A 24,776-nucleotide genomic window follows, 5' to 3' on the forward strand; every position below is an offset into this window, starting at 1 on the left:
CTTACATTGATAATAGCTTACAGCTAGCTCTTGCTGGTTGTACTTCCCGTCAAGAACGGCGTTCAATCTTCAAACATTCCCTAAGATGAAAGCTATGGCATCGTTAACATCCATATCCCATATTTGTCTTCACTCCACACTACATTCTATAAACACACGAGGTGCTAGTTGATGGCAATCTAAGAAACTAGCACCTTTGCTACTTGATCAAAAGTGCAAACATGACTGAAGCCAAGCATGGAAAACCGTCCAACAGCATGGAACTTACATTGCTTCTTGCTTTTGTATTCATTCTAACTTTCTGTGCAACTTCAGCACAAGAAGCTATGGAAATGGTAGTTGAAAATGAAAGCAATCTATTGACTACTTACATTGTTTACGTCCAAAAGCCTCAGGGTGAGGATTCTCTTGAATATGACGACTTGCATGGATGGTACAACTCACTTCTACCAGAGAGTGCCAAGACTCAGAACCAGCAGCGCCTTGTTTTCTCATACCGAAACGTGGTGTCTGGATTTGCTGCGAAACTGACAGCAGAAGAAGCAAAAAGCATGCAAGGGAGGGAGGAGGTTGTGTCGATTCGAGCCGAAAGGATCCTTTCTTTACACACAACTCATAGTCCAGGCTTCATGGGATTGCAAACTGGATTCCCATTGTGGAGAGGCTCCAACTATGGCAAAGGCATCATAGTTGGAGTGTTGGACACAGGAATAAACCCTTCACATCCATCATTTTCTGGTGAAGGAATGCCTTCTCCACCGGCAAAATGGAAGGGCCATTGCGAGTTTACAAAGCAGAGGACTTGTAACAACAAGCTCATTGGGGCAAGAAGCTTTGTCAAAAACTCAAGCAGGGATCTTCCTTTCGATGATGTTGGCCACGGCACTCACACGGCCAGCACGGCCGCAGGGAGGTTTGTGCAGGGTGCAAGTATCTTTGGCAACGCTAACGGTACAGCTGCTGGCATGGCACCCTTTGCCCATTTAGCAATTTACAAAGTTTGCCAACTTGATGGTTGCTATGAAAGTGCAATCATAGCTGGTATGGACGCTGCCATTGAAGATGGCGTGGACATACTTTCCCTCTCTCTTGGAGGACCCCCTTTTGAATTCTTTGAAGATCCAATTGCATTGGGCGCCTTTGCAGCCATTCGCAATGGCATTTTTGTTAGTTGTTCAGCTGGGAATGAAGGTCCTGGCTATAGTACATTGTCCAATGAGGCTCCATGGATTCTCACTGTTGGTGCTAGCTCCATTGACAGAAAAATAAGTGCATCAGCCAAACTTGGCAATGGAAAAGAATTTCATGGGGAATCAGCATTCCAACCCAAGGACTTTGCACCAACCCTATTGCCACTTGTGTATGCAGGAGAAAATGGAAATGAATCTTGTGCATTCTGTGCTCCAGGATCATTGGAGAGTGTGGATGTTCAGGGTAAGGTAGTGTTGTGTGAGATAGGTGGAGATATTGCAAGAATAGACAAGGGACAAGAAGTTAAGAACGCTGGTGGTGCTGCCATGATCCTCATGAACAGTGAGATTAGAGGTTATACTACCCTTGCTGACCCTCATGTTCTTCCTGCAGCACATGTGAGTTACCAAGCTGGATTAGAAATCAAGGAATATATAAATTCAACCTCAGCACCAACAGCAACAGTCTTGTTTAGAGGAACTATCATCGGAGATCCATTTGCCCCAGTTGTTGCTTCCTTTTCCTCCAGAGGTCCAAACAATGTAAGTCCAGGGATTCTGAAACCAGACATAATTGGACCAGGATTGAACATTCTTGCTGCATGGCCTGTTTCTTTGGACCACGCTTTTCCACCAATGAACATGATTTCAGGTACAGTTTACCATATAACATTTTTATAGGCCTGTCATAGTTACATGGCACGCAATAAGTTCAGATTAATTGTGAATTGATACGCGCAAATTAGTACAGAGTACTACAAAGACATTAAGAGACATATACTTGTTTGAAGGAGGAAACAAATATTGCTGTATTAACATTGTTGTATGAATAACATTTAACTTGTTTCAGGTACTTCAATGTCTTGCCCTCATCTCAGTGGCATTGCTGCTTTGTTGAAGAACTCTCACCCAGACTGGTCCCCAGCTGCCATAAAATCAGCAATAATGACCACTGCTCACAGAGCAAACCTTGAAGGTGAACCTATATTGGACCAATGGCTTGAACCAGCTGATGTATTTGCAACTGGCTCTGGACATGTCAACCCTCTCCAAGCAAATGATCCAGGACTCATCTATGATATTGAACCAAACGATTACATTCCTTATCTATGTGGTTTGGGTTACACAGACAAACAAGTTGGTACTATCTTGCAACAAAAAGTGAGATGCTCTGAGGTAAAAATCATCCCGGAAACACAACTCAACTATCCCTCATTCTCTATTGAAATGGGGAATACTTCACAGTCCTACACAAGGACAGTGACAAATGTTGGGCCTGCAAATTCGACTTATGTTGTGGAAGTTGAAGTGCCTTTGGCTGTTGAAATGAGCATAAGCCCTGCCACGTTAACATTCCAAGAGGTGAAAGAGAAGCTTACATATCTGGTTGAGTTCATCCCTGAAGATGAAAGTCTCAGAGGGAATAACACTTTTGTTCAGGGCTCTATTAAGTGGGTGTCTCTGTCTGGAGAGTACTCAGTTAGCATCCCTATATCTGTCATCTTCAATTGAAAATTTGAAGCATACGGCATTTCAAAGTTCTTGTTACTCTTTTTAGTGTCATATATATTAGTATTGTATAGAGTAAATGAATAAAGATTTTTACTAGGACTAGGAGTCTCCATGCATGTAATTGCAACACTGATTTATGCCAGTTTCTAATGTTAATCTCAGTATTAATGCTGGCTTGCATTTAATTAAGCTTGGCAATCTTAACATTCAATTTTGGGTGTTTAATGGATGTATTTCTGAATAGGAGAGTTTTGCTTATCAACAATGATAACTTGATTGATTTTAGAAGTCTTGATTGATGCCTTACAGGAAGCTTATGGAGATTTAAAAGTGGGGAATTGAGCTTATTTTGAGCTTCAACATAGGCGCTCCACACAATGTAGCTTATTGATGTATTGAGATTTGAGAATTAAGATTCATTTGGTACCAAGTTTATTTGGTTTATTATTATTATTAGAAATTTAAGTAGTTTGAGTGGAGGGTACAGTCATTAATATAACATCTCATTTAAATTTTGGTTAAGTAAAAACATCACCTGTTTTATATTTCTATTGTATTTCTTAGTGAAAAACATCACCAAAATTCTCTCCTATTGATAATTACTCTTACTTCTTAAAGATTTTTATTAACACATTTTCATGAAGTGTTTTATGATACATAATATTAATGAAAGTAAAAACATGGTCAAGTTGAAGAATGAGACAATAACATTTGAACTATTTGAATTGAAAGGTCCAAAAGCTATTGTGAAATAAATCAATTCCATTTAAAAAATAAAAAGAAATAAGAAGTAATTAGTTGCAAACGAAGTTGCATAACAGGCATTCCGCGCGCAAGAGCATTAACCTTTGAAACTTGTGCAGACACTACATTCCCTTTATTTTTCGAGCATCACCCTCTGGTAACTCCATGTATAAATGTAATCACTTGAAAATAACAGAAATGGGGGTCCTAACAGTGTGTTTCTGAGATATCCATGTGAGAGCACCTTGAGCAAAGCTATGGTTTCCTCTATTTTCTCTCACTTGTGAAATAAACTCCACCGAATATGTAACCTTCTGATTCCACTCACTGAACGTTATCTGAGAAGGGTTTACGCTCACACCCAAACCAAAAGGCACATCAATATCCACACTATAGGTTGAATTTGCTGGTCCAACATTGGTCAACGTTCTAGTGTAGTATTGTGAAGTAGACCCCAATATAATAGAAAATGAAGGGTAGTTGAGTTGTGCTTCTGCTATGACCTTAACATTGGCACACACCACTTTCCTTTGAACAAGAATTCCAATCTCTCTGTCCGTGTAACTCAATCCACAGAGATAAGGAATGTAATCATCAGGGTGGATATCATAAACAAGACCAGGATCATTTGCTCTATTAGGGTTAACATGTCCTGCACCCGTTGCAAAAATGTCAGCCTTCAAATGCCTTTGATCCACAATGGGTAGGCCTCCGAGGTTCTTTGTATCCGCAGTCGTCATGATAGCTGATTTAATAGCTGCCGGAGACCAATCAGGATGCGCGCTTTTGAGTAAAGCCGCAATGCCGCTGAGGTGAGGGCATGACATTGAAGTGCCGGAGACAACATTGTACGATGGTACTTTGTTGTCTACAGAGACACCCCATGCTGCTAGAATATTCACCCCGGGTCCAATTATGTCTGGTTTCAAGATTCCAGGACTTTCTTGGCTTGGACCCCTTGAAGAGAAGAAAACAACTTCTGGTGCAAGTGAATCACCAATTATTGTTCCTTCAAACAAGATCGTTGCTTGTGCTGTGCTTGATGAGTTTATGTAAGATTTGATGGCGAAACTTGCGCCAAAGCCTACTTGCACTGCAGGGAGAGGGTAAGCGCTGGTGGGGGTGCTGTAGCCAACGATTTCTGGGCTGGTCAGAATCACGGCGGCACCACCGGCTCTCAGAACTTCTTGTCCTTTGAGAACACTTGAAATCTTACCTAAATCACAAACCACAACCTTTCCTTTGACATCAAAGTTGTCTAAGGATCCGGGTGTGCAGAAAGCAGATTCATTGTTTCCATTTAAACCAGGATACACAAGTGGCAATAGCTCTGACGAAAAGTTACTGGGCTGGAACAAAGTTTCTCCTTGATATTTTGCACCGTTTCCAAGCTTTGCTAGTGCTGCTATTTTTCTATCAATGGTGCTTGCACCAACGGTGAGAATCCATGGAGCTTCATTTGACAAAGTGCCGTATTCAGGACCACTGTTAGCGGCCGAGCAACTGACGAAAATCCCGCTTTGGATGGCTGAAAAGGCGCCGATCGCAATTGGGTCGTCGAAGAACGGAAGAGAGCCTAAACCAAGAGACAGAGAGAGAACATCTACGCCGTCTTCAATGGCAATGTCCATTGCAGCTAGAATGGCACTTTCTGTGCACCCGACTTTGTCGTTGCATACTTTGTACATTGCCACGTGTGCACCGGGTGCCATCCCAGCTGCAGTTCCCTTGGCATTGCCAAAAACACCGGCGTCTTCCACAAATGCTCCGGCCGCCTCTGCAGCTGTATGTGTTCCATGGAAGAAGTTTTCAAAAGGAGGCTCTTCAAGGGCTTCCTTGAGAAGATTTCTTGCACCAACGAGCTTGTTGTTGCATGTTCTTTGTCCCGTGAATTCGCAATGACCTTTCCACTTGGTCGGTGGAGGCGGCATCCCTTCTTCGTTGAAGGAAGGATGGTAGGGGAATATTCCGGTGTCTATAATTCCGATGATAACGCCTCTTCCAAGGTTGGAATCTTTCCACAACCCTTGTCCCTGACGCAAACCCAAGAAAGATGGAGTGTGAGTTGTGTGAAGAGTGAGGGTTCTTTCAGGTCTTGCTGAAACAACTTCCTCTTTCTCTTCCAAAGCTTTGGCTTCTTCTGGTGTCAACTTCACGGCGAAACCAGAGACCACGTTGCGGTAAGAGAAAACCATACGATCCTGAATGGAGGTTGCAATGGTTTGCGGCATAAGTGTTTGGTACCAGCCATGCAACTCTTCTGATTGAAGAGAAACGCCATTGTTATTCCTTTCTGGCCTACTGACATGAACAATGTAGGTTCGTAACTCACTTTGGTGGCCTTTGTTTTCTTCTATGAACTCTTCGGCCATTGAAGTTGGGTTGCAAGTAAGCATGGAAACGAGGGCAATGAGCAAGATGGTTTTCTCCATGGTTGGAATTTGATGGAGACAATTAAGGTTGGTGTAATAAGAATGCTAAACCATGCACGTATATATATAACACAATAATGTCGCGTACAGCTGAAAAGTAAACATAATTGCTTCGTGATTAACGGTTGCTAGCTAATTGACCATTAGCTTTGTTACTACTTGGAAACAAATTGAGAAGTGCAATTAGCAGGCTTGTGACGGTTTGATCATTAGGTTTTGTAGTGCCAATTGCAAGGTGCAGACGTTGCGCATGTGAAACCACAAGCTAAGTGACAAAAGATGTAGTTAATTAAGGTATGATAAACTTTTAATAATAATAAATTATTAGGCCATTTGCATGGTAATGCCCGCTAGATTTTGTTGATCTCCTTGCTTAGAAGGAGCTACAATGCAAAGCAATTAGGGAGGAAGAATTTTTTATGAAAAAGTATAAGTAAATAACGTAAATGTTGAATAACTTAAACAATGATTTTAAAAATTAAAAGTTAAACTAACTATTAAAATTAGATTCTGGTCGTCAGTCGAACCTGGCGCTCCTGAAAAATAAAAGAGTTTGTAACCCACCAGACTAACATATTTGTGTATATTATGAATGCATTTTATAAATATATTATAACGTATTGCACATATCCTAATTAATAACTATATCTTATTAATTCTTTTACTCATTTAAAATTTAAAATCTCCTTATATTTTTGTCCTTTTATTCTAACGAGTAATTTTATATTTAATTTAATTAATTTTTTATTTTATATTTACTCACTTAAATTAATTATTTTTTAATTTTACATAATTATTAAAAATATTAAATATTGTTAAATATTCTTTAAATTAAAAAAATAAACAAAATATTTTTAATAATCATACCATCTTTTTGTTATTGATAATTATATAATATTTATTAATATTAACTCTTTTTCAACATATATTTTATTAATATAATTAATTAATAAATTATTAAAATAGTAAAATAACTTAATTTTGTATAAAAAATTTTATTATAAAAAAATTTAAATTTTATATAATTATTTAATTATAACCGAGTCAACCGGTTCAACCTGTGACTCAATGGTTGAACTAGTGTCCCGGTGACCCAGTAATCTCACCGGGTGATTACCGATTCGGTTATGATAACTATGGACCTAACTTCATTATTCACTTTGCCGCTTAACATTGACGTACTCGCATCCACACACTCTTACTTGGATCTCTCTTCTCTCATCTCACCCAAAAATAATGATCTTCTCAAACCGCGTACACTTTTTGTCATTGCTCCTCCAATAGCTCAAGAGGCACGTGACCGTCGAGGTGCACCGATCTTTCACCATCACAGAAGGAAACTACCTACCATTATTTTCACCGGTGGCCGCTGTTGGTAGTTGTCGAACCGTTGAAGGAGCAGTAGCAGCGTTAGTCATTGCATCGTTTTTACCACGACCTTTTAGTGAAGCTACTTTAATGGCCAGTTTAGGATGGTCATTTTAGTAGGTATGTGGATGGTTATTTTAATTCTTATGTAGATAGTTATTTGATTGGATTGGGTTTAGTTATATATATATAATTAAAATATGGTGGATGTTCAATTCCTATGTATGCAAATGATTATTTTTATCCTTAAGTGGATAGTAATTTTTACTAGGGATGAGCGACGTCGATGACAGTGTTTGGCAAACCAAGCAGCGAAGGCGACGAGGAGTCCGACGGCGCCGTTCATTTCCAGTCTGGAGGAGAGCGACGTCGGTGAGGGTCATTGTTGATGAACCAACGACAATGAGGAGGATCGCAGCGGCGATGATGGAGATGGTTGGTGACCAAGAGATAGCAGCAACTGTAGAGGATTTGGGGGAGAAGCTTGCTTTAGTAAATTAGAGCATAATAGATGGTTAAAATTTTTGAATTAAATAAAATTTTTTAATTGGATAACTTGGGTAGAATGTTTTTTTTTTAACTTCATTGGGCCAAATTTTTAGTCTGTTGTTCACATTGTTTAAATTTTTCGTTGTCTATATAGTAGAGTATTTTTTTTAAATTTTAGACCAACAAATAACGAGCATTTGAAAAAGAATAAGTAATAAAATTAAAACTTCATAGTACGCATTACATGAGACATTTGAAAAAAAATTATACCTATGAACTGAATAATGACTAAATTTGATTAAAATTATTGGTCATTATGACTTTTTGTATTATAAATTAGTTGTATATAAAATATATATTAAAATATGTGATTTTTTTTACATATATTATTTTCTTTACACACACATATATATATATATATATATAATTAAAATATAGTGGATGTTCAATTTTCTATATATGCGAATGATTATTTTTATCCTTAAGTGGATAGTAATTTTTACTAGGGATGAACAACGTCGGTGACAGTGTCTGGCAAGCCAAGCAGCGACGGCGACGAGGAGTTTGGCGGCGCCGTTCGTTTCTGGTCTGGAGGAGAGCGACGTCGATGAGGATCTTTGTTGATGAACCAGCGACAGTAAAGAAGATCGCGGCAGCGATGATGGAGATGGTTGGTGACCAAGCGACAACAGCAACTGTAGAGGATTTGGGGGAGAAGCTTGCTTTAGTAAATTAGAGCATAATAAATAGTTAAATTTTTTTAATTAAATAGAATTTTTTGATTGGATAATTTGAGTAGAATTTTTTTTAATTTCATTGGGCTAACTTTTTAGTCTGTTGTTCACATTGTTTAAATTTTTCGTTATCTGTATAATAGAATATTTTTTAAATTTTAGACCAACAAATAACGAGCATTTGAAAAAAAATGAGTAATAAAATTAAAACTTCATAATACGCATGTGAGACCTTTAAAAAAAATAATGCCTACTAATTAAATAATGACTAAATTTAATTAAAATTATTGATCATTATGACTTTTTGTATTATAAACTAGTTGTTTATAAAATATATATTAAAATATGTGATTTTTTTACATATATTATTTTCTTTACACATAATATTAATATTTTTGATGTTACTTATATGGTACCACCGGGACATTGCCATATGTCATTATTGGCATCGCTAATTAAGTTCTAGATATTATAGGTAAGAAATTAAATGCACAAGTTATCTTAAAACTAGAATGTGACCCAAGGCCTGCATTCTGCAAGGCTTGGATGGAAATATACATAAAAGATATAAGATGATGTTAACTAATGTTGGTTTATTCTCACTTCTCATTATACCGATTGATATGTTTATTAAACGGGCAACACTATCTAACCAATGATTTATCTAACCAACATGAACAATGGATTTTGAAAATAATTTATTTTAGAGCAATGCTAGAGAATCAAAAAGATATTAGCCAAAAATTAGCCAAATATTTTTGAATAAATTCAAAATCTCTACAAATTAATATATATAGATGTTTTTTCTGCTAAATATTAAAATATTTCTTTTTTATACTAAATAGATGTTCTTTTATATATTTTTCGAATTTTTTTATATTGCAAACGTAAATGTCTCTATTTCTTTAAAATTTTTATATTTTTTTAAATTTTATAAATATTTAATTATTTTTGCTAAAATATAATTGGATATTTCTTTTGTTAAGTATTAAGATGTTTTTTTCATATTAAATAAATATTTTTTTATAATTCTGTAATTGTGTAGTTTACAGTCTCTTTAATGATCAAAACGACACCTAATATCCCAAAACGCAGAGAGCAACATCCTCATATAAACAATGAAATCAGTTTTCTTCCAAACATTGCAAACAAAATAATCAACCGTCTCCTGGTCCAAGTAGTTAGCACCGTTCAGCCAATTGAGCCTCAGGATTCCAACCTCCAGCTGGAACACGTCACATTTCGGCGCAGTTGGATGGACACTGAACTGAAACGACGTGCCGTTGTTCCACTCGGCGTTGTACAGGATGACGTCATCGAGATGTTCTTGAATGATGTTCAAGTTGCGCCCATTGATCCAGTCGTACCACAGGTCAATCTTTTGCAGTGCTCCGCTTCTGTTCATGAACAGCACCGAGTGGAATTGGTGCAGTCAATCTACTGGAATTAGATCTAGATATTCTTTAGAGTTTATTAGCTGCCATGTCTGTTTCAAGTGGAGTCAAACACCGAGAATAAGGAAAAAGGTGTGAGCTTTTAACTGCTTCGAACGCGTTCTTGCGAGTGACGTTGCAGTTGAGGGTGAATAGGGTTTGAAGGAGGTGGTTAAGGAGGGAAGAGGAGAAGATTTTGTCGGTGACGAAGTCGAAGGTGGACTTTGTGTTGAAACAATTGTCTTGGATACGCTTGTTGAGGGCGTCACGGAGAGCATGGAAGTCGCGAACGCTTCCAGCAGCATTAATGAGAGAGAGAGATCGGTGTGTAATTGTTGGAGGTGGGTAGATTAATATGAAAGAAAAAAGAAAGACTTTTATACGTTTTAAACTTTTAATCAAGTTTACCTAATTAATTTTAAATTTTAAATTTAAAAAATTTAAAATTAATTATTCTTGATTCCATATACTTTTCCCATTTTAACTAAAAGACAACTTAATTTTTCTCCAAATTCCAATTTTAACCATCCCAATTTTTACCAATCCTAATCAATTACCCCCTTTTTGACTTAGCAGTTAAAACCGTTTTCCCTACCCCCAAAATTGAACGTGTATTTACTGAGGCACTCAACGCCAGCGCTCCTCCGGCAAAGTGAACAGCCGTCCAAACCAAAGGCCTTCTCGTTTACAGGTTCTATCCGTCCAGCCTCTCCGCTGTTGCCATCATCCACGGAGCCTTCGTCGTGCAGCAACCGAGCGGCCGTCGTCGTGTTGGAGACACCCCATCCCCGCCCACGTTCCCCGCACCGGCGACGTCACCCATCGCCGCCCGCGTCCTTCGTCGCCGCAAGGGCCATCCGTGTCTCCCGCGCCGCCCGCATCCCTGCTGAAGGCCCGGTCTTGCTGGCGTTCCATCTCCCTGTTCGATGCCTTCTTAGGTCAGTGAAAGGCTATCTGTTTTTACCGATTAGATGTTTACGAAATTGTTTAGTTGATTGTTTCTTTTGAACCGTTGTGCTACTTGTACTCATTGACTGAATTCGGATACGTTCTGTCCCCGGATATTTGGAAGTCACGAATTAGTTTCAAGCACGTTGTTTTGATTACTTTTGTTTTCTTGAAGTATGAGTTGTTTATGCAATTTAAAAGGGATGGTACTTCACTATGTGAATGGATAATTGCAATTATTAAAGAGAATGTAAAATTTGTTTCAGTCTTGGGACCTAATTTTTGCTTCAGTTAGGTAACCAACTTTTGTGTCACATGTGAAAACTATTTCAATTTTACTGTGGCGTATGTTTGATTTTTTATAAATATTGTTTAAGTTATTTGATATGTTCACTTTTGGAATAATCTGCGAGCTAAATTCTAATGTTACAAAACCTTTATGTATATAAAGTTTTTGAATTGGGTTGGAGTTATTTGTTACATTTTTAATCACACTTAATAGTGTAATATACATTTTCTACACATGATTTATTAGTTTATTTTGTTACTTGCTTGACCATGGATGTTTTAATTTGAATAAGATATATTAAGATTAGATGATTATTCTTAATAAAAAATTAATTAATATTAATCCATGATAAAATAAATATTTTTTTTTTCAAAATATATTTCAAAAAAATGTCAAAGGGTATGTTTTGATTTTATTTTAGGTATGAAATTTGTTTGAGTTGATTTACAATATTTTAGTTTATATATTTGTATTTCATTTGATTTAATGTGAAATGATATCCATTAGGGATGTTTGCTTTTGTAAGACAATTTGATACAAATCTGAGACGAAATTTTGTGGTGAAGTAATTCGTGACATATTATTTAGGTTCTGAATACTATGGAAGACTAACTATAATGGCAGAAAAAATTTTGGGTCTATGGTTCTGGAATTCAGTAGGTCTTATTCGTTTGTATTTTTAATCACAAGTAAAATTGTAGTATGCTGGTAATACTCGTCTTTACATTGTTTGTATGCTACACTCACACTGCGAATGTTCGACCAGGATTTTGCTTACTTAGTCGGATGATTATTTCACCTGGTGTCTAGTTGTTTGCCTGTTTGGTCTAGTGGTTGATTCTCTGATTGGTTGACTTGTTTCTGGTGTGATTGATAGTTGGTTTTGTTAACACTGCACCACGTCGGTTATTCTGCTTATTTGAAAATGAATTTAGTGCCATGATGCCGTGTGTGTGGAGCTCTTGAGGTGGTTAGTTAGGTTTCTAATTCAATTCAAATGATAAAGTGTAGTAAGTGGCAAGAATGATGATTGACTAGTTTATTACAGGTCTGAGTTTGATTTGCTGAGTACCATTCAGATGGGGAAAAAGATAATATGCGTTTCGTTGTTAAGCAGTCTTTATTCTAGTTGTTTATAACTAGTATTCTTTTTTGTTGATAGAAATTAGTAGAGACGCGCTGTTCTCCATGCTTTATCAACGGGATGATCACCCACCTGGAAAACATTAATGTCGTCGCGCAGCTAGCGGAGATCGATGCAATTGGGTTCAGATTCGTGAAGAGGATTCCAAAATGGGCATTGAAGCAGAGTATAATGATAATACAACTAGCGAAGACATACGATGTGGACACAAATACTCTTATAGTGGATGTTAGTAACATCCACGTTAATTCTGAGTTAGGAAAACATTATTGCTGTTTCCTTTTTAGTTTTTGTCATATATAGCTTGGTTAGTTTCCTTTTTTTTTGCGTAACATTTATTGTACACATTTTGCTGAATCCAAAATTCTAGATTTTGCCATACCCGAATTAAACAAGAAGAATCATGTGCATCTGGCCATCAAAGAATAGTTTAAGAAAAAAAACACCCAGTTGCACGACTTTGTATATGCCTGTCCCATGGACACTGAAGCAGAACGGGCAAATTTTAGAAGGTACTTCATTTTGGTGGTCCTCAAGATGTTCTTATGCCGCACGAGTCAACAGACCATTTTGCCATGGCACATACCTCCTATTCTCGATGTCTCTGACCCCAACAGATTCAATTGGGCACATAATAAGACATTCAAGTGGTTGGGGAGAACAGTAGAAAATTCAAATCTAAGAAGCATGAAACTTTTGGTGGCTGTCGCTCTGATGGTATCTTTTAAAGTTTAGTTGCTTATTTTTCCTACTTGCTTTTATGTTGCACCACATAACCTTTCAATGTAACCTTGTCATCCAGCTGTTATACTTTCAGCGATTGCAGCATGGACCACTCGATCGCTGTCGAGAACCAGAGCCATGGGTTACTGCATGGACTGTTGCAGAACTTGATAAGAAGGGCGCTAATGTCCTTGCCGATGTACTAACCCTGATGATTTATTCGTTGTTATATGCTAATCCACTTAACCATTGAGTAATTTTTTTAAACAAGGAATAATGTTCCACCGCGAGAATTTAGATTTTTTACTTTCTAAGCACAATTGACCTTTCCCTAATAGGGTTGCATTGGAGATAGGGCAAAAGTGAGTGAGGAATCAACATCCAAAAAATAAAGTCGAAAGAGGAAACACAAGACTAGAGCGGTGCACAAGGTAATGTGTTTGTTGGAATTTAAATAATTTACAACATTGAAGTTATAGGTGGTTAGATTATATGCATATTTGAATTGTTCATTTGCAATTGCAAAACTGGATGCATGCCCCTATTTCCTTTGAATGTTTTGTACGGTTAACGTAAGTGTAATTGTATGTCCAACATAGTAAAGGCGCTATATGCATTTATCAATGGATGTACACAGGAAAGCAAAGATGAATCTGTTAAAAGCAGGCACCGTAAGTCATTAGAAAAACCGCCACCTAGACCCGTTGAAACAAAAGAACCTGATAGCCATACAGCGCCACAAGAGGTGAGTGCATCTTGTTGTGGAGATACGTTGACTTCATAACTTATGTACTCAGATTAAATACCAATTTTGTTGGGGTTGCGGGCTGAATATTTTTTGGGTGCCATGTTAGTTTTGTTGGATGTTGAAATGACATTGTACGCAGGTGGATATTGATATAGTGATGTATGTGTTCATCTTGGAACCTACCTTGCCTATATTTTTAATTGAATTTTCTCATGTTGTCCCTATTTTGTGAGTGGAATTTGTAACATGCTTGTTTATAACACAGGAGACTAGAATAGGTACGTGCAAAAAGCTGCTCGTCGTCAGAGGCAATTCCTGGAAAGGCAGCACATCAGCAACCGAAGGCCCAACGTGCAAGGAGAGACCTGTAGTTGCCTCAAACTCCAACGATGACGATGATGAGTCACTTGCACGAAGAGGGCGCCGACTGTTTCAAGATCACTGGAATCCAAATGGTGAGCATGTAAATGAGGAGGCCAGCCCGTCAGCTCCACCGGAGACGGATCCAGTTACACCATCTACAGCACTTGTGAAAGTTACTGATTATAATTTTAACAGGCAAGTTCAAGAAATAACCATCTGTTTTATATGTCAATTGGCCATATCTCATTTTTTCTGTGATTTGAATCCGCTTACAACTAGTGTTATCTTACTATAGTTGCATTCGATGCAAAGACTTTGATTTGAACTTCGTGCAGTGTCCATAAATTGAGGAAATATTGGTAAAGGTTGAACAGGGTAGGAACACAAGGCTGATTAACATGGAACCCCACTTTTGGTAGTTTCTGTTGCTAACTTATGTGTCAAACTTACTTGGCAGTGTTGAAAATCAAGCATCTCAGGATTTTGCTGCTCCTAGCAATGGAGCTTCTGTTCAAGATATAGAGTTAACCTCCCACCCCCAACTCTACTCTCAACTTTTAGGTTTTCTTGCATTTATACAAGTGTACAAGAGCAAAGAATTAATGATTTCAAAGATAACTTAAACAGAACACTAGAATAAATTTGCACCCTTGGTTTGATCCCGTGTAAAATATTTAAGCAACCGAAAAATGCACCAAACCATGTATGGCAGGGTAACAGCCGAATAGAAAGTTTTGTTATCACTGGGACTGTTTAATTGGCACCTAGATAACATAAAAACAATAGAGGAGCTTTTCAACAAATTTATTTCTATTTTTACACATTAGTTCTAAATTGATTTTTGTCCAACTTTTCAATTGTTACTTCAAGTTATAATCATCAGAATTTTATATGATATATGTTCCTTATATTTTTCTATGTTCTTTAATGCAGCTTTGAGGAATGTGGAATTCCTGCTAAGTTTGTTATAATAGATGATGGATGGCAATCTGTTGGTATAGATCCAAATGGTATTGTATAGAAAGTTGATAATTATACAAAGTCAGTATTTCTTTTCTTAATTTTTTCCTTTCTAAAATTTTAAGCTATGTATGCTTATTTGTTTACATTAGTTGATCAAAATCTGGAATGGAAGAAAATGGACTACTACTGTTAACTTAGTGATTAAATTCTATATAGATTGATCGTTAATGTAATTGAATGAGCTGTAAATGTTAATATTAGATCCAATATGTTTTTGGTGGAGACTTATAGCATTTCTTTATAAATGTATATACTAGAAGTAGGGCTTTATGCCTTTGCCATGTGGTTATTTTTCATTACCTAACTTTGTTAAGAAGAGAAATAATTTGATACAAAAATTATCATTTAATCATTTTCTATTATATGATTTTGTTGCAAGCAGGTCTTCATTCATGGAGGCCTTGGAGGGAGAATTGACCCAAATAATCAGAAAATTTTTTTGTCCTAAATTTTATAGAATCATTCTATTTGATCAGGTTAGATTTTGAACTGCTTTTAGCTAAAAAAATGCTCCACCCTTTTGAATAATGAAATTTATTCTTTGTCAGTGGGGTGCAATTGACGACATTGAAAAGCTATGAGAATACTTGGAGATTCTAGAATGGCATGTCTCTTTTCACCCTCTGGTTGTTAATCATCATACATTTTATCGTCATTATGTAATGGGCTATGATATTTTCCTTTGTGTATTATGCAGGTATTTGGAGGATCATAGGAAAGCACACTTGCTCTTGCTTACAACCAAGCTCACCCAGACAAGGTATACTAATTTGTTATTATTTATCATATTTTTTTGTGAAGAACCAATTAGCAGGTCGGTAATGTATAATTTTTTATTTCCCAAATATTTTGTTGTTAATCGCTTAAAATATCTTTTAAGTTTTACTGGCATGATCCTCAGGGGAATTCTCCTCTTAAGGAAGAAAGAGATCGATTGATTTTATGAAGGTGGTGCTGTTGCAATATTCCGTGATGGTTGGTATATATAGAACATTCCTTTTTATTTATTTATATGGGATTATGTTTAAATACCTCTAGCACAGTGAACTTTCATTTCGAAGTGAAGACAATTTTGACTTATTTAATATATGAGGCTTGCTACACATACAAGTCTTTTTGACTTACAAGTTTTACAAGTTGCTATACATTAGAGTCTTTTAATGCGTTATTTAGTTTCCAAAGCGCTACACTCACCGTGAATTATGAACGACTCCTCTTCCTCTTCCTCTTCCTCTTCCTCTTCCTCTTCCTCTTCTTCACTCACCGTGAATTATGAACAACTCATCTTCCTCTTCCTCTTCCTCTTCCTCTTCTTCTTCTTCTTCACTCACCGTGGATTATGAACAACTCATCTTCCTCTTCCTCTTCTTCTCCTTCTTCTTCTTCTTCCTCCTCCTCCATGTATTTCTTCGTTATTCTCTTTACCTTTTCATTAGTTGTTTTATTTGCGTTTATTACTGGTATTCTTGCTTCGTTTTTTTTCGATTTTCATGGTTTCTAAAATCAAGCTTTGAAATCGTTTTGAAGATAATGGAACTTCGGAAATACACCCAAACGATTACAGAAATACACCCAAACGATTATAGAAAATACACCCAAACGATATTTTTTCGTTATTCTCTTTGCATTTTCATTAGTTGTTTTACTTGCATTTATTACTGGTATTCTTGCTTCTTTTTTTTTCGATTTTCATGATTTCTGAAATCAAACTTTGAAATCGTTTTGAAAATAATAGAACTTCAGAAATACACCCAAACGATTATAGAAAATACACCCAAACGATTATAGAAAATACACCCAAACGATATTTCTTCGTTATTCTCTTTGCCTTTTCATTAGTTGTTTTACTCGTTTATTACTGGTATTCTTACTTCTTTTTTTTCGATTTTCATGGTTTCTGAAATCAAGCTTTGAAATCGTTTTGAAAATAATGAAACTTCAGAAATACACCCAAACGATTACAGAAATACACCCAAAGGACACTTTATGCATAATTCAGAATTCTTTCTCTTTCTCCTCCTCATATATCTTCTTCAAAAATGATTTCAGAATTTGATATCAAAAAATAATGGAAATCAAGAATAACGAAAAAAGAAAACAAAGAGAAAAGCACGTAAATGAAGAAGGAGAAAGAGAAGGCAAAAAACGAAAGAAAAGAAGAAGAAGAAGAGGAGGAAGAGGAAGAAGAATGTGCAGCAAGAAGAAGAAGACGGTGCAGTGAAATTGTGCAGTAACGGTTGAAGAAGGAGAAAGAGAAAGTAAGAAACGAAAGAAAAGAAGAAGAAGAGGAAGAGGAAGAAGAACGTGTTCAAGCGCGTTAAGATAATAACTTGTAAAGACTTGTGTAAAAAAATGCTTGTATATGAAGAATTTCTCTTAATATATGGAACTATGTTGAAACTTTATTTTATACCACTTTCATTGCATATCAAAGATTTCAATTTTTCCATTGAGAAAGTTTTGCTTTAATGATTTTACACACATTGATTCAATCACATGACATGGTTGTTGTTTAATGCATGGTTAGTGTTTAAGGTGGTTGGACAAATCATTTTTTTATTATGGATATAGCACATTACTATTTGGATGGCAATACTAATGCTATTGAATTTTGTTCACAAGATTGGTACCACCATGTTCTAGCTGTCTTTACATGCAATCTCCAACAAGGTGATCACCCCAGTCAACATGGAAGCGTTTCTCTCCTAATATTAATTGACGTTAAGTGTATATTGGGTCAAACATGGTTTATAATAAAAAGCTTTTTTGATATGATTTTGAAAATGTAAGATCAATAATATTATATCCCAAGATTAGGCTTGTCCTAAGAATGCTATCAATTATTAACCTTTGTTTTAGTATTTATATTAACTTATTATTCCATATACAGGTTGATTGTTTTTGTGTGAAGGTTGTGGTTGAAGCATGTGATTTTCATTTTCATTTTTATTTTTGGTGTTGGTGTGTGGCATTCAATAGATAGATCGGTACCAAAAGATGGAGAAGTCAATGGCAGAAATGTCAATGGATGAAAACGAGATCAGTATCACAAGTCAGGGAAAGGTGAGCACTACATTACTTATGCCATGACCTTGCTTCAGGCTCCTTACCTTCGTGCTTTCTATTTACTCTTTCATTAGCACAGCTTACAATACAAATTACTATCGCCTCTGTTCGTTTAGAACATTTGGTGTTGTGATTATACTCCTTTCTTTTATTCTTTGGATAAAATAAGAATTACCTTGAAATGAATTAGAGAATTTACAAGAAGCTAAGAATCATGCTTAGCTGCTGCAGTGCGAACATTGAGTGTTTTGTTTTTTATTTTAAATTCAATTATGAATCTAAACTAAGTACATGTTTGGCAAATAGTTCTTTTTATTTTTAGAACCTGTTTCGGGAACACATTATATTGTAAGCATTTTTGGACCTAAAAAATGTCAAAACAAAATGAAACTCAAATTGTGGGAAATGTATTTGGATGAATTTGACATGCTATGTATCTATTGATGTTGTAAGGACCATTTTGTACAGGTTTTTGCTCAGATTATATTGTTTGCTTCTTCATTGGAAAGGTGTTCCAATGAAATTGTTTTCAAAGCAATGGGTAGAGCCATCAACAAAATTGTAACAATTTTTGGAGTTGATCAACGTCTGTTCATTTTGTAATTGGCTGAGCTAGGCTATCTTCATACATGATACTTTGTTTTATTCTGATTAGTTCTTTATATTTTGTTTTTTTATTTATATATGTTGGATTTGCTTCTGCAGCTGTGGGGTGATCAAATAATATACAGGAGAACACACAAATTGAATCCGCTAACATCACTGGTACTTAAGAGCCTCTAGACGAAGGCCTCCTTTTGTATGTGCAGTTTCTGAATAGTATTTTAAAATTGGGTGATTAAAATGTTCAGTATTCCATTTAGGTTTTACTTTTTTTCTATTTTATTTATTTATATGATATTGTCCATGATGCAATTTGGGAACCACAAGGCATGTACTATTTGATAACAATAACCCTTTCATAGAAGGAAACAATACATCATCTGTGGGTAGGTTGCAAGAAGTGGTTATGGTGGATTTGTTCAAGACAACATTTTGGAAGTTCCTTATTTTGACCGTAGTTGTTCATGCACTTTGCTTTTACATGCAGAGGACTTTGGGTATTTAACACAAATGATCAAATTACTGTTTTAATTTGCAGTGAAAATAAGTTATTTTATATTTTGTGTTAGTTGTTAATTAAGTTAGAAAAATATGTGGACTGATTCTCTGCACTTCTTTAACCGTTTCCAACATTTCTATATGTTGAAAAAAATTTATATAAATTTTGAGTATTTGGTATGATCTTTAGTTTGTTGTGCCATTTTAGGTATTGATCACCATTACCAGCTGACTAAGTGAAGGCATCAAGTGATTTTGATTATGGAGGTAGGTTCATATGACAATTGGTGTTCTCAAAAAATAAATGTCCTTCTCGCCATCTGAATGACCTTTATGTTCTGCAGAGAGTTCACCAAATGGCCGAATTCAAGGTCGTGGTGGATTAGGAAGAGGAAGGACCAGAGGTATGTATCATGTTCTTGCATTCATTTTTGTATTCCATGTTATGTTTATAATTATAGCTTTGTAGGTTTTGGTGTCTCTTAGATAAATCATTTGTTAATTGTAATGACCGAGTCCTTTAACTTAGTTACTTAGACCATTATATTTTTCTTATCTCAATTTTTCATTTTCAATCTATAGCTAATGCCTTAGATGTTATGTATAACACTTGAGAAAGTGATGGCTATATGCATAGAATCTGGGGTTTTCAGGTACTATTTGCATAGAATCTGGGATTTTCAGGTACTCATCAGTGCATCTAGATAACTTCTGCATGTTTCAATATCCTTTTATGTAACTTGTCCGCAACCAATTAATCACATTAAAAGTTGGTAGGGAAACATGTCAGAATTTTTCCTTTAAAAAAACTGTGTTAGGAAGGGTATGTGAATTTAACAGGTTGACAGAATGTTTATTCTATGAACATATTTGGTATGGTTGTTACATTTTCTTTCCGGTATTAGTTTTATTGCTGTCGATTACGAGGATGGAGAGGCTGGGATCGCAACATGGAAAATGCTAGGGGTGAAGGGGCAGAGTAAGAGAATGTGGTTTTTGTGGATACAACCAAGATGTACCTCTTTATTGATGTGTGACACTTAATCCTTATTGTTTTATTTTTATTTTTTCATTTAACTGGATGGCAAGCATTGTCATTTTTTCCTTTTTTTTTCCCTTTATATTATAAAATGATCAAATTCATTATTCTGTGTATAAAATATCATATCTTCCTTTACATCCGACATTTAACCTTTTTATTCAAGGATGTGCTGCAACATGATCATCTTTTATTCAAATGTCTTTTTTGTACATAGATGAGAGAAGACAAAGAATTATATATCTTGCAGTGTTGATTATTTTAAAGGTTTTTGTGAAATACTTGATAGTATATTATATTTAAATCTTGCTACATGTTGCATTTATCAAACTTTCTCAATACTTTTGGGTACTCTTTATGAAAGTTCATAATAATATTCAGTAAGGGTGTTCTCACAAAAAAAAAAATCAGTTTAGCTTTTTACTTTTTATTACCTTTGTTGTTTCATTATTTTACTCTGGAAGACATTATATGCACAATTTTCTATAATGTTAGGGTAATTCATAATTATTACTTTCTATTTTTACCATTTTTTCTTATTGCTTCATGCCTGTAGTGTTTGATTTAGATTTGATGTTTTTTTATGTTCTCTCACATTTAAGGATGAAAAATTAACACTCACTTGTGAACTACTTGATTCTATCAAAATTGAGATTGACTTGACTTTTTTTTATTTGATTGAAAATTATGTAGGGCATTTTATTTTGACAAACCTAACAAAAATAAATTTTTTAAAATACCTATATATTTATGATATTATAACAATTATGGGTGTGTTTTGATTTGTGTTGGAGAAGAGAGAAGCGAGTTTTAGTTCCTTGAACGCCTTATCTTTATGTTTAATGCAGAAGTGATTTTTATCTTCAACTAGCAAAAATTTAGCAAAAGTTACAAATTCTAGCTTTTCTGTTTAACTTTTCACGATGAAATTTATGTTCTATGTATCAATTATGTCCATTATTTATATATTTATTGTTTTTTTTATAATATTTTTTTCTGCATATTATTTTTTATAAAACTTCTGTTTTTGTATGAGTTCTTTTAATGTTATTGTTATTTGTTTTGGAATAATTTTTTTATTTTGTATTAAAGAATATTGAGAGTACTAAAAAAATATTAAAATTTATTTAAATATTTAAAATAAAATTATAAGATAACATAAAATAATTATTTAAATTCATGTTATTTTCTGTAATTTTTCATCTAAAAGTGATTTTGAATAATGTAATCCAAACAATATTTAGTTTACTATAATTTATTTTAAATACAAATTACCAAAGATAAATCAAAACAAACCTCCATTTGCAAACGATAATAAAAAAATAGAATTACTTTAAGCAACATAATTTATGTTTGTAATTATTCTGTTTTCTATTAAGTGATATTAATACTAATTGTGTTCATATTATTATCAATCGATATTATACAAGGAAAAAAAACTTATCAAGGTTGCATGTCCAATGCATTTCAATTTGACATTATTAGATGTGAATATTAAAGATTTTTTTAACTTATTTATTGAAATAGAGTATATGATTCCGGGCAAATGCACGGTATTCGACTAGTAGATAATGAAATTAGGAATTGAAGGTAATGGCATTGTTGTGCATAGGAGTGGGACATGGGGGTATCTTGAAGTTTGAATAGTGTACGGCGTTCAACTACCACAAATGAACACATGCGAGTAAGGTCATCAATCCTCCATGCCCTTCAAAAACAGGGCAAACAAAACCTGTCATCTAAATCATTTTTGTATAATGAGAGCTTTCTACCTCCTGCTCCTCAACTAACTACTGTACTACAACGACTACGACTATTTATTTTCGGCTAAGAAATTCGAGAAAAGCAACGCCACACACCGTAAAAATAGTTCCTAGGCAATAAAATCCAATAACACGTTCTGTTGTTAATACCTGAGCTTTGAAAGCAATCTCAGCTCTATCTATAGCCAACCTCGCCAACCTGCATCAGAATCCACATCCAGAAAGTTTGCACTTTAAAGAGGATAAAATTACAAAAGAAACTAGTGGGTCAATTGTCGGTTAAATTTAAATGGACCTCAATTCCCTGTTATTCTTTTCCATATCATTCCTTAGTTTCTCAATCTCACGTTGCAACTGCATCTACATTATAAATTTTGCATCATATAACAGCACAAAGCAAGTACAAATTAACAACCTCAGTGTAACTAGAAATTGAGAAAAAAATTACAAGAGCAAACAAGAAATTAACTGTAAAGAAAAATATGAGAAATCAAACTAGTTTCCATAGTTTAGAGCCACCCTTTATACAATTTTACATACAAATTTTTCACCACAAAAGTTGTTTCAATAACAGTAGCCATTTGAATTACTCATGTTTCCTAAATTCATGTATCTACTCTAAGATGTAAAGACATAAATCTATATCAATATAATCAAATCTCTCGTCTCATGATTAAATGAGAATATGAGGCATGCCCCATGAATATTACAGTCGTTATTTAAATGAAATGAACATTGAGAATGATTACAATCGGTATCACTGTCAGAAGACACAGTACCACACAACAAGAAACAGACACATCAATTTCTATCAGAAATATTTAGCTCACGTTTGATTACAAGATTTCAAATCTATGGGTTAACCAATTGGAGTTTTTAAAAATTCCATCCCAATATGTAGTCAACAGACCATATTTTAAATTTTAGAGAAAAGCAATTTACAGAATGACATATATTAGATATTAAACAGTTAGCATAATTCCCTTTCAATGTTTTCTTCGGTTATCCCGATATCGAACAGGATAAAAGTAACGTTAGAAACTAGTTACATTTGAAAATACAAAAAACTAAGTTGTTAGCCTGAAATTTCAACATCATTCAATCAGGTAACTTAACAATCATGTCATTGTATTAGAATGAACTATTGTTGTCCAGAACAAAAGCTAAAAAACAGATGCTTTGCAACTAGTATTCCTATTTAAATCAACTACATTAGTATGTAATATACCTGTGACCTCTGCACTTCAGCTTTGAATTTCGTCTCGGTGGACTCTCGAAGCATTTCAGTCTTTTAAGGGACAAAAGAAAAAAGAAAAAAAACTTCTGTTAATACACGAAACTAGTATTTTAGATTCCAAGAGAGTGGTAAAGTTCACAAACGAACAACATAAACATCAAAAGACCTCACCCTCTCCATTAATGATTCTTGTACTTCTTCCAAAACTTCAGTTATACCGGCAGATATTGCCTGAGCCTGCTTTGTGGGCACTCCTTGCCCCTCAAGTCCGCTAGTCTAGAAAGCAAGAGCGTAACCAATGACAAAAACAAACCATTCATTAACACTCGTTAACGAGCTTAAAAGTGCACATTTGCAATTAGTTTTAGAAAACACACAAGTGAACAAAAAACCATAAAAACAGAGAATAAAAAAATGGTAAGAAGGTAAACTTAAATTACAATAGCGGATGCATCATAGAACCGCCGACCATTTGATTTCGCCATCTGGGAAAATGATCTGAGACTTGAGATGAAAGTGAACGATTTTGAGAACCCAAAGTCCGAAAATTGGGCCAATCGCCTGCAAGCCACAGCCATTTCCTCAAAAATAAGAAATTGGAGTGAAGAAGAATTTTCGAACCCTGAATGGAGCCAATCACCTTTGTAACTTATTTTCTATTTTATGGATAGTTATCTTTTTTTTTCTTTTAATTTAGGATTTGTTAGGATTCTATATTTAAATATATGGACAATTTATTTTATAGATATTTAGTTATTTTTTTCTTTTGTTTAAGATTTGTTGAGATTTTATATTTAAATATGAATACTGTTATTTATTTAAATTTTTTGATGAAATAAATTTAACTAAATTAAACTAAGTTAAATAATATTTAAAATAATGTTATTCATAATTGGTTTTTATTGAAATTAGACTAATTTAGTTAGACCTGATTAACAAAAAATTTAAATGTATAATATTATTCTTTAAATATATGAGTATTTTTATAGGTGCAGTTAAGATTTTGTAAAAATTATTTAGCACTAGTATAATTTATTGTTCTAAAAATTAGTGGTATTAATAAAAAAATACTATTTTTATGAACTATTAAATTTTATTATACGAAAATCAAGAGATAAAATAAAAAGAAAAAGGTCTGTCTAAAATCAGCCCAAATCTTTTGAGTTTATTTGATACACCATACAATTTGAAACATTAAATTAGATTGATAAACATGCTAAAAAAAATTAGATATAGAAATAGGATGAGTGATATACTTTAATATTATAATTTTTAGTATTTTTTAACACTATGGGAGGCACATAAATCGGAGGGTCGATTTATGTTTAAAAAATTAAAAAAAAAATTGGAGTACACAAATTGAACTGACTGATTTGTGTACTCCAATTTTTTTTATTTTTTAAACACAAATCTGAGTACAAAAATCGGAC

General features: G+C 34.7%; 3 protein-coding genes across 4 annotated transcripts; 1 reads left to right on the forward strand and 2 right to left on the reverse strand.

Moving 5' to 3' along the window:
• The first annotated feature begins 221 nt into the window (after window positions 1-221).
• On the forward strand, window positions 222-2,720 carry LOC112804121 (subtilisin-like protease 3). The gene is made up of 2 exons (XM_025847529.3): window positions 222-1,842; window positions 2,041-2,720. Exons 1-2 carry the CDS (start codon window positions 222-224, stop codon window positions 2,700-2,702), a joined length of 2,283 nt encoding a protein of 760 aa, XP_025703314.1. The 3' UTR covers window positions 2,703-2,720.
• Window positions 2,721-3,625: 905 nt separating this feature from the next.
• Window positions 3,626-5,886, reverse strand: LOC112803284 (subtilisin-like protease). Its single transcript, XM_025846789.2, has one exon. The coding sequence runs from the start codon at window positions 5,876-5,878 to the stop codon at window positions 3,626-3,628; it is 2,253 nt and encodes a 750-aa protein (XP_025702574.1). The 5' UTR covers window positions 5,879-5,886.
• A 15,948-nt stretch (window positions 5,887-21,834) lies between these two features.
• On the reverse strand, window positions 21,835-24,014 carry LOC112800852 (uncharacterized). 2 transcript variants are annotated; one of them, XM_025843267.3, is made up of 6 exons: window positions 23,787-24,014; window positions 23,518-23,622; window positions 23,338-23,397; window positions 22,405-22,469; window positions 22,260-22,308; window positions 21,835-22,054 (listed from the first exon to the last, which is right to left on the reverse strand). In XM_025843267.3, the coding sequence occupies exons 1-6, from the start codon at window positions 23,922-23,924 to the stop codon at window positions 22,040-22,042; spliced, it is 432 nt and encodes a 143-aa protein (XP_025699052.1). In that variant the 5' UTR covers window positions 23,925-24,014; the 3' UTR covers window positions 21,835-22,039. The 2 variants fall into 2 exon arrangements, with proteins under 2 accessions (XP_025699052.1, XP_025699051.1); XM_025843266.3 differs by having other exon boundaries at window positions 21,979-22,308.
• Between the last annotated feature and the right edge of the window lie 762 nt (window positions 24,015-24,776).

The sequence above is a fragment of the Arachis hypogaea genome, chromosome 5, assembly GCF_003086295.3.
Source record: "Arachis hypogaea cultivar Tifrunner chromosome 5, arahy.Tifrunner.gnm2.J5K5, whole genome shotgun sequence".
Classification (NCBI taxonomy): domain Eukaryota; kingdom Viridiplantae; phylum Streptophyta; class Magnoliopsida; order Fabales; family Fabaceae; genus Arachis; species Arachis hypogaea.